Below are 18,250 nucleotides of genomic sequence, written 5' to 3' on the forward strand. Positions count from 1 at the left end.
CGGGCCCTCCCCGGTTTGCCGGGGCTTTTCCCAAGAGCTCAGACAGAATATGCGGTGTGGTAGAAATTAAATATCCTGCTCAAGGGATGTATCTGGTGGGGGAAATCTGTCAGGTTGAAAGTAGCCTGGGGGGTTTATTATCGTGAGTTAAGAACTCAGGGCTGAGTGAGGTGTCGGAGAAGAAGCATCGCGACCATGCATTTGGCTGGGTTAGAAGTGGGAAAGCCCGCGGTGGAAGGGATCCCTGAAAATGTCCTGCCTCGCCCTCCTGCCGGGAGTAGAGCTTTGGATCAGGGTATCCTTGTTCGTTTGTGATGCATCAGTGAAGAGATCTTGGCTCTGCTGTCTTCTTTGGGTGCCAGAGCATTGGGATGGCTACCCAGTGCTCTAGCACTTGTATTTTAAATCGCACAGGCACACCACTGCACCTGAGAACTAGAGCAGTTTTGTGGTCCAGCTCTGCCTGTCCCTGCAGAGCCCGGGCTGTCCCTGCACACTCAGCTGTGTTATGCCTCTCAGTGCTTTGTGGTAGTGCTCAGTGCATGAGTGCGTTTTAATTTAGACCTGGTTTATAAGTGCCTGCTTTAGTTAGTACAGCCATTTAACTCTCTCATGGAAAAGAAATCGTCATTATTTTAAGGTCTTTCTTGTGCTGAATATACACAATAATAAACATCTACATGAGACAGGATGGTGTTCCATAAGATGATGACACAGTTGACTAGATAAAGCCAAAAATTATTCTGGGTATTCAACTTGCAATTTAAAGTATCATCTATTTTACTTTTTTCCTAGTGTTTTTGTACAACAGTAATCACAATATGCGTTATATTCCGTGGTAAATTGGAATTACTTGTACCTTTGAAAGCTGTAGATGGAGCAGCTGGGGAAGTACAGCTTGTGAAATGCTCAGTCTCAGCGGCTTGCGTGCTATTGCAGAAGAATTCGTAAAGAAATCCCATCTGGAAGGGAGAACTCTAACACCTGTAACTGTGAGGGCCTCTTCAGGTACCTGTTTTATGTCTTTAGCTGCAGCAGGGCAGGGTCTGACAGAGAGAGTTTTCCTCTGTTCCTGCCCTGATTTGGTTCTGAAGCACAATCTTGTGCTGGATGAGAAATGAGGTTGAATCTGGGAGATGATCCAAACCCAGGAGTAAGGGGAGCGTGTTTGGGTGCCAGGTCCTGTTCTGTTCTCACATTTTTAAGATTTTTTTGTAATTCACTTATTGCAACCTGAATGTCCTTTTACAATAATATTCCAAAATTGTTCTCAGGTACAGCAAAGTTCCTGTCTGGACTCTCTCCTTATACATTGTAAGGAAACTTTTCATTTTCTCTTGGACTCAGTTGTATGTTTGTGCATTGTAATGGTTTTAGGGACCAAGTTGGGCCATTTGTGTGTTTTTACCTGTGAAGTAAAGGAGTGCCTGATACAGTTTGATCTTGGCCAGCTGGCACGTGCAGACATGGCAGCTAATACCAGGGAAAGCTTTGTGGTTTTCCTTCATGCTCCTTTTGAAACCCAAAAGCTGTTGTTTCATAAGAATAAAAATAAAAGAGTGAACTAGCAGGGAGCCAGTCTGGAGAGCTTCCAGTCACAGTGTTTGTGTTCTGCTGAATAGTGAACCCAAAATGGGAAGTGTTGGGTGATGCTGGCTGCTGATAACCATGGCCTCATCCTGTAGAAGTGAGGAGCGCTCCTACCAGGTAGATTTATTTATTTCTGGTTATTTTTCTGTTCTGCAAAATAAGTAGACTATATTTCACACTAAAGCTCTGGATGCCTTCTGCTGACATCTACTGAGCTGCAGATTCCAGCTCATGGTTTTAAAGTATTTGTTCCTTTCAGAGCCAACCGAAGAGTGCACAGGTATAAGGTGGAATCAGTGATGGGCCTTTCCCAGGTAGGATTCTCCAGAGTGGAGGTGGTTTGCAGTAGCAGGTGCCAATAGTGGTGTTACTCAAAGCTCTGACTTAAAAGGGTGTAAAGGGTATCCTGCAGGAAGCTTAGTCTTGCACAAGCACCAAAAAGTATCCTGTGTAGGCAGCATTGTAGGGCTTCATTCCAAGAGCTTTGGGTGACCAAAAGCATGGAGTTGCAGAGAGTCTTCACAGTCAGAAGCAGATTCTTCTGTAGTGAATTATCTTCAGCCTCATCGACCTTTATTAAAATCAAAATCACAGTCTTCACCTATCTATTTGTTTTCCTGCTTCTAAGGAAAGCTGGCTGGGGCCTGTGAACACCAATCATATGAGAAATACATTTCAGATATAATCAAAAGGAGTAGCTTTTTTCCTTGCCTTTAAGTTATTGCCCATGCTTTTGAAATTTGCTTCCATCATTGTACCTGTTCTCCCATAACTTGGATAGTATTTGAGAAAAGACTTCTGCACTGAAATTCCCAGTTTTCTTCAGTTTTAAGTTGTGGCTTTGATTTAGTTTTGTGCTGTTATAGGTTACTTCTTCATAATCCATAAAATATTTATTATTTCTTTCCTTGTGTTTCCAGCAGCTAAACTTGCTTAAGACAGATGAAAAACAGTGGTTGCCATCTGAATAGTGCTTGCCGATGCCAGAATGTGTCTGTGCATGTACTGTAACTCCTCTGTACACGTTAGCGAAGATTTAGGCTGTGCATTTACAGTTGGAATAAAGATGGTGCCCATACTTCCTGTAGATTCAAATGTAGCTATACCATGAGATGAGAAAATGTCTTTAGATAACAATTACACATCTTAGTTTGATTAAGACTTTTGCGAACCTTCTGAGCTGGTTTTAGGGAGTAAAAGTGATTTTTCTGAGGTACAGAGTATCTGGTGTATAGTTTCAAAGTGACCATCAGATGTTTAATGGATACTGCCTGGCTGTACTTTTGTCCTAATGTAACTTGTGTTTGGAATTGTGACTCTTTCTTTACTCTGTCTTGACACACCAGTAGTGGGGATGTCAGGTTTGTCCTGGAATGGACATACATTAGAAATAGTTTGTTTGAAGGCAGCAATTCTTTCTCGTTAGTTTCTTTGGCCAAGAACTGGCTATTCCTGGCAATGCTTTTACACAGATTTCTGGAGAGTGTGAGCTTCAGACTTCTGCAAATTCCACCCTGTCCTTGAAGTTGGACATGAAGGTATGTACAGTAGTCACAGAGGCCAAGATTTTTAGGAAGTGGCTAAATTTAGGTTCTGAGTCCACATTTAGAAACCCAAATAATTGACCTAATTTTAAGCTAACACAATAGAATTATGGCTGTCCTGTCTATGTCCTTAATAGCAACAACTCAAAATTTCTTGTAGTAACTTACTTCAGTCAGGCTTCTGAGTTTCAGCTGGATTTAGATATTGTAACCTTGTTGGGCATGTCAGCATTGAATCTGCCCTGTGGAAGAGATCCTGATTTGTAAAACTTCAGTTCTCTTCCTTGGCACATTCCAAAGTGTTAATGGCCTTGGCCTTCTTTTCCAAAATGGTTTTTCTTTGTTACATGGATACGGCCTGGCCTGTGGAGCATGAGGTGAAGAAAGCAAGGAAACACAATTTTCTGTTTCTAGTACAGAAGAAAGATTTCTTTGCTTGTGGGTATTTAAATGTTTTTAAAACCTGTGCCGAAACTTGGTTTTGTTCAGTGGTATCCCTTGTAAATATTTAATTGCTGATCATTGTAAGCAGTTGATGTCTTCTATAAGGCCAGCTAATCCATGCATGCAGCTGCTGTGGGAAATCTCCAGCGTCACCATGTCCAGCTGCTCAGGCATGTAGGGAAGGGACTAATTATTCAAAGCAGGGAAGCAGAGGTGCTGTGTCTGCGAAAGGCTGTCAGATGGACCATCTCTCTTCAAGACTGTTTCTCACAGGACACACAGGAGATGATCATTTTAAGACACAGTGGAGGATTCATACAAGAGCCATGCACTTATAAAGAATTGACTTTGAAGAGTTGAATAGTCTGTGGGCCGACCCTATTAGTATTGGGTTTCTTTATTACTTACCTTGACAAAAGTGACTACAATACTTGTTAGTGACATAAGTGTGATCAGCATAGAGACCAGAGACTTATCCAATCCTTTTGGTATAATATGAAGACCAGGACAGTAAAAACAAGATAAAATGCAGAAGTGTATAGTGGAAAATGGAGACTAAGAGCAAGAACTTCTTGAAGCCAGAAAATAACCATTCAGAAGTAAAAGGAGCCAAGTTTATATTCAGAAATAAAAGAACAGATACACAAGTATATAGTCTAAGCACAGGGTGACCATCAGTCACCAGCAATACACAACTGTTCAAAAACCAATGAAAACACTACTACTGTACCTGATGGATAATAATTTGGGGCAGTCCCAAGCACATCTACAGGCTGGGTGGAGAATGGATGGAGAGCAGCCCTTAGGAGGACTTGGGGGTGTTGCTTGATGAGAAGCTCAACATGCCCCACCCATGTGTGCTGGCGCCCAGAACCACCCCACCGTGTCCTGGGCACATCCCCCAGCGTGGGCAGCAGGGGAGGGGAGATTCTGCCCCTCCGCCCTGCTCAGGTGAGACCCCACCTGCAGAGCTGCCTCCAGCACTGGCATCCCAGCGCAGGACATGGAGCTGTAGGAGCAAGTCCAGAGGAGCCCATGGAGATGCTGCAAGGGCTGGAACCCAGCTGCTCTGGAGCCAGGCTGGGAGAGCTGGTAGTGTTCACTTGAAGAGAAGGCTGCAGGGAGACCTCAGAGCCCCTTCCAGTGCCTAAGGGGGGACTTTGGACAAGGGGTGGAGGGACAGGACAAGGGGGAATGTCTTCCCACTGCTAGAGGGCAGGGTTAGATAGGATTTTGGTAAGGAATTCTTCCCCGTGAGAGTGGTGAGGCCCTGGCACAGGCTACCTAGAGAAGCTGTAGCTGCCCCATCCCTGGAAATGTCCAAGGCCAGGTTGGATGGGGCTTGGAGCAACCTGGGCTAGTCCCTGCCCATGGCAGGGGGTGGGACTGGATGATCTTTAAGGTCCCTTTCAACCCAAACCATTCTGGGATTCTGCATGTGAGCTAGAGAAGTGTCAGTGCTGTTGTAAAAGATGCTCATGAAAATGCGTAGTCTTGTGTTACATGTACTTAATGAAGCTTACCTTTACTTTAAAAAGGGAATATTTTTTATAACTGAAGGGAAAGAATAAGAAGAATTATGTGATAAAAAAATTGTGTGGAAATCCAGCTGTCAGAATACAAATGTCTTCCTGGTAGGCATAAACGCTACAGTCCTGTCTCCCTCTGATTTCTGCAAGTGAGTTACACTTCCAGTATATCTGCTCTCGCTCTGGAAATGTAGGAATAATCTTATGAAACAATTGTTCCATTGTTGCTCACTACTTAATACTAATTTTCCTATTTAATTCAGTGTAATTTGAATTAATTTTTGATGTCATAAAACCTGAAGTTGTCTCTAATAGAATATTTATGGCCTTGCTCTCAATTAAATTTTTTATACAATTTCCAAATTTCACTGTATTCCATGAAGACTTTGTTCCTGAGTAAGTAACCAAGGGAACCAAAGCAAGCTAGTAAAACCTAGTTCTGTGTGGAACTGCACTGTAACAAGAAAAGGTGCATACTGCCAAAGTGAAATTGGGCAAATGCTTTAATCCAAGTGGAATGCTTTGTTCAATCGAAGCAGGCACGTTTCTAATCAGAAATCTTCCTGAAAACACAGTGCAATTTATTTTTGTTTGTTTGTTTGTTTTAAATTCAGGGAAGGTCTGTAATCATCCAGTCTGAACCATAGGCTTTTTAAGCTGTGTTTCTTGCAACTGGAAGTTTAGCAAGAATGATGCTTCTAAGAAGCAGAGGAAATTGTCACCTAATCCAATTCCAGTGCTGGCTTGGGCTCAGTTCCTGTGGTGTGTGTTGTGCTTTGAGAAGGGCACATCACTCATTTCCATTAGTGGTGCACACGATGAGCAACAGCTTTGTGATCAACAAATATCTTGGTAAGAGGAGAATTTTATTTATTCTGATTTCTTTTTATAGAAAAGAGCATAAAACTGGCTGAAATCTTTGAAAACAACAGCTTAGAGGGTTTCCTGTCACAGTGTGGTAGTGACCAGTAACTTACGCATGTCTGAAGTATTCCGTCCTCTTGTGTGCACTCTGGGCTTTGGCCATCAGGCACAAAGGGATTTGAGGACCTGAAGGCTCTGTCTGGGTGATCATGTTTAACATTAAAACCAGACCTAATCTCCACAAATTTTGTAAGTTTCCTTTGTTAAATTAAAATTTTATCCCATCACGCTGAGTGACAGCGCAAATGATGTAAGTATTGGAAAAGACACTCAGATCCAGAGCTGGTTTTTGATCCAGGGCTCCTTGCTTCTTGTGTTTCACATGACAGTGTATACTCTAGTTTTGCCCTGCTCATTGAGGGGACAAAGAGAATGGATACTTATCATGTTTTTTCCAAGCTTTTGAAGGTATGTTCTCCATTATTTTTTTCTCTCTTGCCATCCATGAAGCCATCCATCCTGGTTATCACCCTAGCATCTCCTTCTTCACAAGAGAACAAGAGCTAATACAGCATTCATGATGTTAAATCATTACGCATTTATAGTTTCTTCCTTCTGATACCATTGCTGTGTCAGCTGTTGAGGAGTGTTCCTCTGATTCCTTCTGAACATGGTCACACGGCTCTGGATCTTTCCTGAGTGGCAGTAAGGAGCCTGGAACTTCTGTTGTGTTTGTGTGGTTCAGGTGGTGTATTCTAGCATGGATTCAGCAGTGCCAAATCCCAACTACTTGAGGATGTTATCTCAAGCAGTAGTTCAGTATCATGAGATTCATTTGTAGCATTTGAATCTGACTTGAGTTTCCCGCATAACTGTTGTCATCAGTGATTTTCCTCATTTGTTTGTTAGCTCTTTCCTTTCAGACTGCATATAAAGAAACCAGAGCCCTCACAGAGCCCTCCTTTTTCCTGACTCTAAGTAATTTGCATTCGCCTGCTGGTCTAGTCTTTCCCCATCACACCTTAATTTCCACAGGACCATTTCATAATTTGGTCAAAAGCTTTTTTTAAAAACAACAGTGTAGAAACCTTGTTTACATCCTCCTGTTTGTCTTCAGTAATTCTGGTAGATTCATAGTGATGCCTTTTCTTGGTCCTAAAATCAAGAGTCAAACATGGTTAGAAGGGAAAAAGGGATTTTACCTTGGTATTTATTTTAAGGATCTTTAGGTGCACACGTCCAGGTCGAATGCACCAAAATGCACACCACAATGCACCCCCAAAAGATCTGGTATATCATTATAGGTCTTACTAATTAGCATATCTATCAAAAATTCCCCAATGAGAAGCTTGAATGAGCCCCCCTCCCCAAGGAGCCTTCCCCTGGATGGTTCTATCTGAGTTTACAGAATGTGTTCTGGAGAGGACCTTGGGCTCTGGGGCACACTATCCTCTACCTCCGAAGCTTCTAAAATGTTGAGTCTCTCAGCTTGGCAAACAAGTCCAAGAATGGAGGCAAAAAGCACTAAGAATACAGAAGTTGTAACAAGGTATAACAGGGGTGTAAAAGAAAAGGTAAAAAAAACATCATGGCATCAGTAGAATCCCAGAATGGTTTGGGTTGGAAGGGACCCTAAAGTTCATCTTACTCCACCCCCTGCCATGGGCAGGGACACCGTCCACTATCCCAGCTTGCTCCAAGCCCCGTCTAACCTGGCCTTGGACGCTTCCAGGGATCCAGGGGCAGCCACAGCTGCTCTGGGCAACCTGTGCCAGGGGCCCCACCACCCTCACAGGGAACAGTTTTCTCCTTATACCTAGTCTAACCCTGCCCTCCTTCAGCCTCAGGCCATTCAAAACCCGTGTGAATGCCTTTTCTCAAGTATTATTTTTAAGTATTATCTTAATCAGAGATACAGGAAGCTGTACTAGAGATACTTAGCCCAGCCTGCTCTTCAGTCTGGAAAGGAACAGCTGAGAGAGGTGTTGGGTGTCTTGAATAGTGAGCTGAGGTTCTGCAGGAAATGCGTTTCCTGTCCTTTTGAGGAGAAGGACAAGAGTTTGCAAAATGAAATTAATAGCAAGCAGATCTGTGGCCAAATAGTGGAGAAGGTGCTTCAGCTATTGCTAGATGATCTATGAAATTATTTGCGTAAAATTCTGTGAATGCATCGTTTACGTGGTTTCTAAAAGCAGTTCAGTTACGTGGCTGTTTTAAGTGGTTGGCAAGCATGGCTCAGGAAGTCTTTGAGTTGGTAACTGATGGAAACTGGGAGAGTTTCCCTGTGTGAGGCACCTGATACTGGTTACTGAAGGCAGTTTTTATTTTGCAGAAGGTTCCTTGCTCTGAGTTTGTCACTTTCATCTGCTTGATACAATTCCACAAGAATGTGAAAGATAAGTAAAGTTCTTGACACCCCACAGCAGCAGCACTGCCCTCCTGATTGAATAGTGCTTTCCTTTTCTAGGAGAAATGGTGTTGAGAAACATGAATACAGGATTATGGGCCACTGTGTAAATAGTTTGCCACTTGTATGCAGGTTTTGAAGAGTATAATTTTAATCAAAGTTCATCTTGCAATAAGAAAACAAAAACAAAATGCACACACAAAAAAAAAAAAAAAAAAAAACACAAAAACAAACACCAATAAACCACGAAAAAACAACACCAAAACCTCAACACCCCATTAAAAATATTTAGAGTATGAAAACAGCCCATTTTGTAACTCCCCATCCATTGTACAGATGGGGAACAACAGTTCTGGAGTAGATGCCAGTCTCAATTCCCTAGTCATTTCTCCTCATGCATGAATATGCCCACTTTCTCTTGCAAAAAGTCAACTTACTTGGCTAATAAACATCAGTTTTACCCAAATACCATGTCAACTCCTTTCCCAGGGCATTTAGCTCTTCTTAAGTAGAACAGAAGCTCATTCAATGCTTGGTTGTATTCTGTCAAACAAGACGTTCTTCCAGCACGGTCATTGTCATCTTGGGATTTTTACCAGGACTGAAAGGAACAGATTATGTCTTTTCCAAAGAAAGGTCCATCTTTAATCCAATAAAAAATGTTTCTCTGGCTTTTGAAGAACCATCATCCCCACGTATCATCAGTTTCCCAAAGGATAAGAAGTGCTGAGTGTTGATGTGCAGACAAGATAGATCCCTGTCCTGGGCTGGCTGTTAATCATTTCCTGTCTCTGCTGGTTCTGCTCAGCAATGCAACCCCTACAGTGTCCTGAGGAGGGAGCATGGAGAGGCAGGTGCTGATCTCTTTTCCCGGGTATCCAGTGACAGCATGTGTGTGAGGTCACATCTGCAGTGCTGTGTCCAGCTCTGGGCTCCTCAGTACGGGAGAGACAAGGACTCCTGGAGCAGGGCCAGCAGAGGCTGCAGAGATGAGGAAGGGCCTGGAGCATCTCCCTGCCAAGGAAAGGCTGAGAGAGCTGGGGTTGTTCAGCCTTGAGAGGAGACACAGCCGAGAGGGGTCCTCAGCCCTGTGTGTCCCTGTCTGCAGGGAGGGCTCCAAGCAGGGCTCAGGCTCTGCTCCATGGGGCCCAGCAATGGCACAAGAGGAACAGGCAGGAACTGATCCCAAGAAGTTCCACCTGGACATGAGGGAGAACCAAGCCCTGGTGCAGTGACCGAGCCCTGGAACAGGCTGCCCAGAGAGGGTGTGGAGTCTCCCTCACTGGAGATATTCCAGAGCCATCTGGACACAATCCTGTGGTTGTGCAGGGAGGTGGGACCAGATGATCCGCTGTGATCCCTTCCAACCTGAATCAGTCTGTGATTCTGTGACAGCTGCATCAGGGGAGGTCCAGACTGGACATTAGGAGACATCTCTTTACTTGAGAGGGTGGTCAGACACTGAACACATTTCTGAGAGAGCTGGTGGGTGCCCCAGGCCTGTCAGGGTTTAGGAGCATTTGGACAGTGCCTTTAATAACATGCTTTTGGTCAGCCCTGGACAGGCCATTGGATTGGCTGATCGTTGTAGGTCCATTCCACATGAAATATTCCACCATTTTCTAGGTCAGAACTTGACTTTGCTGTATGTTGTTTCCAGATCACTCCTGAAATACACTTCAAAATTAGCAGCATCAGTTGATATCTGCGTTTCTGTTGGACAGTGGTTTAAGCAATAGGTTGCTGAACTGTTAAGTGTAGAAAACTGGTATTTGAGTTCTGTTAGAGTGCCTGGCTGAAGGTGCCTAGGGTTTGCAGTTTGTCACTCCTTTTATCAGTTCTTTACTTTCTGACACTTCTTTGAGTTCCTTGAACTCACTGTTAGAGAAGAAAAGCTCTAGTGTGGTATATCCTCTCATCTTTTCTCTGATCCAAAGAATTCCTTTAATGATACTGGTAACGCTCATGTTCTTCTTGCCAGTCAGCTCTGTTAATTCTCTGGAAGATTTCACATCTCCCCGGAAGCTTTGGCAATTCAGGAGACAGTCAGAACATCCTGTGTCTCAGTCAAACTCACCCAACTAGTGACCATCACAATCAGTGCATTCGCAGGTGTTATTTTCAGGTCACTTGCAGGATGCTGCCCTGGGGAGGCACTGGGGACTGTGATGCACCATCTGGAAGGTACGGAAGAGCTGCTTGTTTCTCATTTTCAAACACAAGCACTTGTGCTGGAGCCAAGTTGTGATTGGAGAGCATTGCCCTTGGGGCAGTGCTAAGGGCTATTTCTTGTATGTTCTGTAGAGAGGACAATCTGCTGACCTCAAGTTAATTCTTCATCCCTCAGAACAGTGTAGGAAAATTAGTTCAGTGGAGATTTTAGTACATTAGTTAGTGGAAAAGGACTTTTTTCTTTTAACACTGGACATAAGAGGGGAGAAAACTGCTCTGCTGTAACAGCATAGGGCCAGCTTTCTAACAAACTTTCTTCTAGGAGATTTTTGCTAAAGATTTCCTTTCATGTTTTACTCCTTGATCCATGAGGTGAGAGGTCTGATGGGGCAGAGCATGTGAAGGGTGACTGGTACTTCCAAATCCAGGCATTACTTCTGATATTTGGTGACTCTGGAGCTAATTAGTTTTGAATATAAAACTGGAAAATCTTTCTACTTTTTTCACTAAAAGGCTTTTCAGGTTTCTAACTTGGGCAGCCTGAACTGTCATACTGACTTTAAATATTCCAAAGGAGTTTTCTGTCAGAAATTACTTCTGTAAATTTGTTTTCATGGTATCATAATCAGTATTTACAGCCTTCCTGTGCTCAGTGTTTTGCAAGGATAGGTAGATGGGGGAAATACTGCCTACAAAGGACTCTCAGTTCAAAAGAAGACAGAGTATCGGTAGATTTTTCAGGCACTTTAATTCGTAACTGAAGGCACTACCTTGTAATACTTCTGGGCTTGGTTTATCTGTTCAAAATAAAGTTGAGGGTAAAGGCAGAGGAAAAATAAGAGCAAGGGTGAAACTAAAAGTAGAGGGAGCAATGAAAAAGCAGAGCTGGTATATGGCAAAATATGACCATCAGACAGGATTCAACTGTACTAGAGATCATGGGGGCTCTCCTGTGACCTAACAGGTACAGGGAGGAAGTTGCTAAAATGTGTTAGGACAGGCTGACCATTGAGTATCCAGGAAGAGATCATTGAAAGGAAAAGCAGAGGCCAGACTGAGCAAGAAGCAGACTTGGAAAATGAATTTGTTGAAAGGTTTACCTATTTGGAAAGAAAAAAAAAAAATTGGGGAAGTAGTTGTTTGATCAGAGTAAGGCTGGTGTGTGAAAATTACCAAAAGTTGTGTTGCAGAGTAACCAGAACTTGGCAATTTCAGAGGAAGGGGGGAAAACAAGTTTTCCAGTGCTCAGAGGCAGAAAGAGGGAATACTGAGAAGTGGACAGGAATCCATGAAAGAAACCTGTTGTTCAGTGAACGCTGAGCACTGAGATCTGTGCAGGGAGCACAGCAGGAGAGCAGTGCTTAGGTGTAGCCTGGCTGTAAGTTGCTCAAGCAGTACCTAAGAGGAGGCGCTTCCCTGGCTGTGCTGGAGGGACTTCAGCTCATCACACAGATTTGATCTCACGTTTGAGCCCATTTCTGCTTGGTGGTCTGTCCCCCACATCACCGTAATCCCATTTTAGTGGTCAAGTCACCCCTTCAGCGGATTGTGCTGGAGCTTAGCATCCTCTGCTTTTGCTGCTGCTATTTGTTCATCCAAAACAATAAGAGTCAATATTAACCATAGACTTGTTAGGGTGGTATATCCACAGTCTTTGAGAAGGGCCCGACAAGAAAACTTGTGAAAGTCCCAAGTGGTCAATTCAGAACGGGACAGAGAGATCTGGGCAGGCTGGTGTAATGGATTGAAAACAAGAAAGGAAAATGCTTGGGAAAGAAATGAAGCAGAAATAACAGGAGACTGTATTCTTCTATGAAATTATTGAGGGGAGCTGACCTTGCAACACAAAGAAACCAACAAATGTAAGGCATACCCCAGAAATGTGAACGCCTATATTTAACCCCTTCAAACAACTTCAGCTACCAGTGACCTTTCTTTCTTCTCCAGCCACCCTGAGAACATCAGTGCCCATTGTCACTGTTCTCTGGGCTTGCTTCGTGCACTGAGCAGAATGGGAACATGATCTCTGCGGAGTTCCTCAGCTGGGCAGCAGTGCAGCCGAGAACTAGGTCACTGCTGCTTGCCTGGAAAGCTGGTCCAGCCTTAGAGACAAGCAGCAGAGATGTTATCTGTGAGGAAGTACTAGAGATGCAGATTCTGAGGTACCTAAGCACAAAAAGATCCTTTGCTGCCAAGAGCCCAAGGATCCTGTGTGGTGCAGGGCAAGGTATTGGTACCACAGCAGAGTCCTGGGTTTGAGCACTGTAAATGCCCAGTATGTTTCTGCTAGACCCCATGGGTTCACCTGTGTGCTGGCCTTGCCTTGCTGTGATCTGCTGAGTCCCTCGGACCTCTGAGCTCCCTTTGCACAGGTGGAAATAACACTGCTGGCAGGTGAATCTGCTCCACAGGAGGTGAGCAGGAGCAGTAGGGCTAGGGGAGCTGGTCTGCTGTTTGTGTGGAATGTGATGGGGGAGGACCATGCTGCCAAAGGGCAGGGGTCCCTGTAGGACTGTAGTCTCTTCTGTGTCACCTGTGTTGGCAGGGAAGTGTGATCATAGGTGAGTGTGGAGGAGCACTGGCTATTGGTCAGCACTTTTATAATATTACAGGTGTGCGCAGAGGCCCTTTGAGGTTTTTGCCATTACCAGCCTAGAGGGGAAAGGTGGTAGAAGTTTCTGTTCCTCTCAGCAGCCAAGGGTAGAGATGTGCTATTTTGAGGGTGACATGAGAAAACAGAGTCCTTGAGCAAACAGTCCCGGCCTATCCCCATCTCTAGTTGTTGGTCTCTTGCTGCCTCATATCATGTGCTCTCAGGAGTTGCTCTGTTTCTTGTGTAATCAGATGGTTTTCACCTGGAGAGGTAATGTTTGACATGCTTCATGTCCTGTTACCTTCAATCTTTAAAACCATTGCATTAAAAAATTAATTGTTGATTAAAATCAACCATTAAAAAATCTTGGTTTATGTGTTGTCAGAAGAAATCTGCAGGGAGGAAAAGAAAATTAGGGATTTTCATATTTTCCCCAAAATACATCTGCTAACATTTGTGTAGGTTTGGTCTGTAGCTCAAGCAGCAATAATACTAATAAAATTTTTATTAAATATTTTGATACTATATTTTTCCTTTCTTTATTTTCCAGGGCAGGGAAACCACCACCTGGCTTACACCTGGATGTAGTCAAAGGAGACAAACTCATTGAGGTATGGAAGTAGGGTTTGATGGATTTGGTGTATCATGTACATAGGCATCAGCAGTAGAACATTCCCCATCATTTTCCACACTTACTCATAAGTATTTCCTTTCTCTCATATATTCATTGTCTTCAAATCAGTTTCTTTTGCTCTGAAACAATTAATGAAGTGACTTTTCCCTTGCCTGTCCTTGAAGGCAGCCTCATGCTATGCAGGGCTTCCATCAGTTACACCTCTTCCCTTTGTACGGCCTGTTTTAGAAACCCGTCTGGTCAGTTTATTTTTTATTTTGCATTACAGTCAGCTTAAACAGGCATCCTGTATCTTGCAAGAGTGCTGCTCTGTCCTACAGTATGAAATACAGTTTGATTTTTCCTCCCACATTCAGGATCTGCAAACAGTGTTGTGATCAGCACAGATACAGCGAGTTATTTTTATTACAGCACCACCTCATTCTCTATTTCGTATTTTTTCTTACATTACACTGAAAGTAATAAATAAAGAAAAGTCTCCTTTACCATGGTTGACAGAGAGAACCCAAAACAGTGAATATATTTCGTCTGTGGAGAGACTCCTAACGTGAAGCTGACTGAAAAAGAAATGTTTCTGGGCAGCAAAGCTTTGTAATGAAACAGAATTTAGAAGAAACATAGAGATTTTAGTTATAGGCTAGCTGTGTTGAAATTTGTTAGAATAAGAGTGAGTTCGGGCCCAGCTAGAGTTAATTAAAATAGTTAGTTAAGAAGAGCTGGACCTGAAACGAGTTTTAAGATGTGAGTAACTGATTACTGAATAATTGATCATCTGTCACTTCTATGTTTGTTTAGCTGTGCTTAGAATGAGGAACAGAAACATTTGATAAGTTGGTCTAAGGAACAAGGACAATTACGAATTTCGTCCCTCTCTGAGAACCAATCCAAAAGTCATGCAAGAGGAAATTGGAAGGTCACCAAAGTGATTAGTATTGTCAAAACTCAGAGGGGCAAAAAGGTCAAAATGAGGAAGACAAGTTTTACTTTATCCATTTGGAACTGCTCCCCAAATAAAAGACCACCGACTCCATTCAGAGCACACACTATGGATGCTTAATGACATTTAAGCTAATTTCCATACGAAGCGGAGAATGGGAGGTGTTAATGTTATAAATATGCATTTGTATTTTGGATATTCATAATTTCTGTAGATAAATAAGCTCTGTGTTTGCTGTATCTTTGCACTGTGTATCAGGGAGCTATCCCACGCAGCTGTCGGGCGCTGGAATGAACATACACTTTCTAACTCTAAGCTGTTGGAGAGTCTTTGTCCATCTCATTTGGGTATCGATACTAGATCCCTACCCATCATTTGATAAATCAGTAAAGCTGAGCCAACTTTTCGGAACAAAAATTTGGAAAATGAAGAAATCAGTGTTATATCAAGATCTAGACAGCTTAAGATCTTGGCTGGTATTTAGTGTATGCTACCACATGGAACAGTATTAAGTGTTCCTTTTGGCGTCTAGCAGGAGAGATTTACTGTTTGGAATTTGGTTAAGTTACCAGTGTATTTGCAGTGGATAGGAAAGCAGATAGAGATGTCACAAATAGGTGCCTCACAAATAAACTTGTGTTTTTTCAGGCCAGAAATGAGGTTTTTCTTTATAAACACGGCTTTTCTTTGCAGTCCATTGCTTTTTTGACAGAGTGCTCTTACTCTGGATTTAAAGGCAGAAAACTGACAAAGCCAGTCTTGACCCAAGAGATCTGTGGTCAGCCTTGACTGGAAAGGAGTTAGATAATGCACACAGGTACACAGGTAGTGTACACGTTCACTGCATCTTCAGAGCAGCTCTTTGGCTCATACCAGGCATGGCTGAGTTGGTTCATACCAGCACTCAGGACACTCTCAGCAGCACTTCCCATCACTTCTCAAACTCCTTGCACTGTGTTTGTCTTCAATAAGGGCCGTGTTCTGCCTCCCCTGCCACTGTTACACATTCAGAATCATGTTCTGAGCTCAGAGAGCTGCAGTAGGATTGTTCCTGAGTTCAGTCGTCTCAATGCCATCCTGGCAGCAGCACCTGGGGTAGGGCCTGCTCTTGGCACTGAGTTTTCCAGTATCTCTTTCAGGCCATGAATGAGATTTAAGGAGCAAAGCTACACAGCAGTGACTTTGGGGTTTTTGGTATGTGGTAGGTGACCAAGCATAATGCAGCCTTCCCATGTGAGGGATTGATTCTGTGGAGTTTTTCATGTCATGTTTCTTTTGGATTTTTGAGTGTGGACAGAGCTTTAGAATAAAGAGTTCACACGAATGACTGAATGGCTCCTCAGGTGCCAGGTGAATGTCCATCATGGGAGTCCTGGTCAGGACTGGAAAAAAAAGAAAAATGCCACATGGAAGCTGACGATGCACCACAGGTTTTAGCAATGGATGAGAAAATGTGTTTATAAATTGAGAGCCAGGACCATTGTCCTGGTGCTGTCAGGCTCTGAGGCTGTGCTGCCCACAGCTGACAGGCCCAAGCTGGCTCTGTGAGCCTGGTGTCTGTCTGTTTTGGAAAGGTGGGTGGTACAAGCATCCCAATTCCCTTTTCCTACCATCAGCTCTTGATAACCTGAAGAGCTGCTCTTCGCTGCCACACAGAGCACTGAGCGCTGTTAGCAGCCACTGCCACTCTGCTGTCTGGGTACTCGGAGGTTCAGTGGAGGATGGGATCGCACAGAGGTTGGGGAGTGCCTGTGGAGCTGTGTTTTACCTGCTGCTGTTGGCTGTCAGCGTTGCTGAGCTCGGTGAGGCACAGCTCGCCTGCCCTCAGCGTGCCAGGCTGGCTCAGCGCAGGACCTGTGTGTGCCACAGAGGCCTGGTTGGCTGCCACTCTTGGGGCTGTGAGGCACCGTGGGAAGAGCTGGCTCTGTGGGCAGCTCTGGCAGGCTGTTCCATGGAGCACACACGCCTGCCTGCATAGCTGCATTGTGGCCTTGCACTGTGTACATGTGATGGCTTTAATCCTCTAGTCTGTGGTGGTTACCTGAAACAAGTTCCTGTGTGTATGCGTGGCAAGTGTGCAGCAATGAACAGAACTTGGATGTGATCCTTGTGTTTCCCTGTTTAATACAGGTGGCAGAGAGTTTTTCATTTCTGTCTTTTCTGGTAGCCAGCAGAAACCAAGGAAGACCATTGTTAAATCCTGTGGGTTACTGAGCACTTGATACTAACCGAGCCATCAGTGTCCCAGCCTCGTGCAGAGGCCTGAGGGTCACCCTGTGATCGCTGGGTCTGCAAAGTGCAACAGCAAAACAAGCCATGCAGTGTTTAAGCTCAGTGTGTGAAGGAAGACACTGGGTTATAGCTCAGAGGCACAGAACATTTTGGAAACATTATCTTGAATTAAAGGCAATAAAATTATTTTCTCTGTTGATGATTTGTTGCAATATTTCCATGAATTTGTGTCTTTGCGAAATCTCTTGGAAGTGCTGGCCAGTCAGGGCAGTATTGTTTATGTGTAACAGGTGCAAATCAAAACTTAAAGGATGCTTTTGGTTTCAGTTGTGGGCAATTATGAGAAATAGTTTGATCAATTTTTATGGTAATTGAAATTGTGAGATAACTGCTTGCAGAGCTGAGCACTGTGGAGAAATAAATCAGCTTCCACGTGTTATCAGAGCTGTTTATATAGGACTTACTTTCAAATTTGCAATTAAAGGAAAAGTTAATACTCATCTTTTTTACAGTGTGGAATCATAGAATTCACTAGTGCAAAGGTGTTGAGCATGAGAAGAGTCAGAGTGCTAAACTGAATGAGTAAGGAACTCCAGATTATGGGATATAAATCCAATGCTGGGAAATTAAATCCCCAGAAAACCTAACCAGGGCTCCTTAAAAGATGTGATGTAACAAACAGTTACGGTGTTCATGGATCAACAGCTGGATGAAACAACTCTAATCTTAAGGGAAAATACCAGTAAGACACATGGATTGATGGTTAAGAAATGCAAGGAAAAGCCTCACAAAGGCACACTGATGTCTAGAGCATACAGGGAGGAAGTGGAGGGGTCTCTTTACAGGTGGAATAAAAAATGAAATAAAATTAAAACAGAAAGGATTGAGGAGACTACATACTAGTTTAAGATCTTCATCTGTGGCTTATACTTTCTGGTTAACTCTGAGGGGTCTTGTGAAAACCAGCATTTGTGAAGAGACAGAAAGTGATAAAGTGGGCAGGTGAGAGCAGAACCCAATGAACTCAATATAGTGATTTCTCATGGTTTAAATCTGAATGTACTGAGGCTTTGAGATGCATTGCTCTGCACCAGACCAACCGATTCAGGGGAGACACCTGCATGTTTTACATCTCCCAGCTGGAAGAAAATCACTTGCATTTTGCATTTGCACTTCATTTGTCAATAGAACGTGTACTTGCACGTGAATTGTCAATTGAAGTGTCATTGCTGCCTTATTAAATGAGATGTGGACTCACAAAGATTTTTTTTTTTGTGGTTGAAGTCTAAGTATTGGCACTCTTT

At 43.4% G+C, this 18,250-nt stretch overlaps 1 protein-coding gene and 1 non-coding gene across 2 annotated transcripts in view; both read left to right on the forward strand.

Annotated features, from left to right (window-relative positions):
• The window catches only part of PPP1R8 (protein phosphatase 1 regulatory subunit 8), a 44,021-nt gene that overhangs the window by 16,056 nt on the left and 9,715 nt on the right, over positions 1-18,250 (forward strand). The window contains exon 9 of the mRNA XM_039564496.1: positions 13,694-13,754. Within this exon, the coding sequence (XP_039420430.1) occupies positions 13,694-13,754 (61 nt within the window). The remainder of the gene's footprint in view (positions 1-13,693; positions 13,755-18,250) is intronic.
• LOC120411228 lies at positions 16,927-17,091 on the forward strand. Its single transcript, XR_005603610.1, has one exon.

The sequence above is a fragment of the Corvus cornix genome, chromosome 23 (assembly GCF_000738735.6).
Source record: "Corvus cornix cornix isolate S_Up_H32 chromosome 23, ASM73873v5, whole genome shotgun sequence".
Lineage (NCBI taxonomy): Eukaryota > Metazoa > Chordata > Aves > Passeriformes > Corvidae > Corvus > Corvus cornix.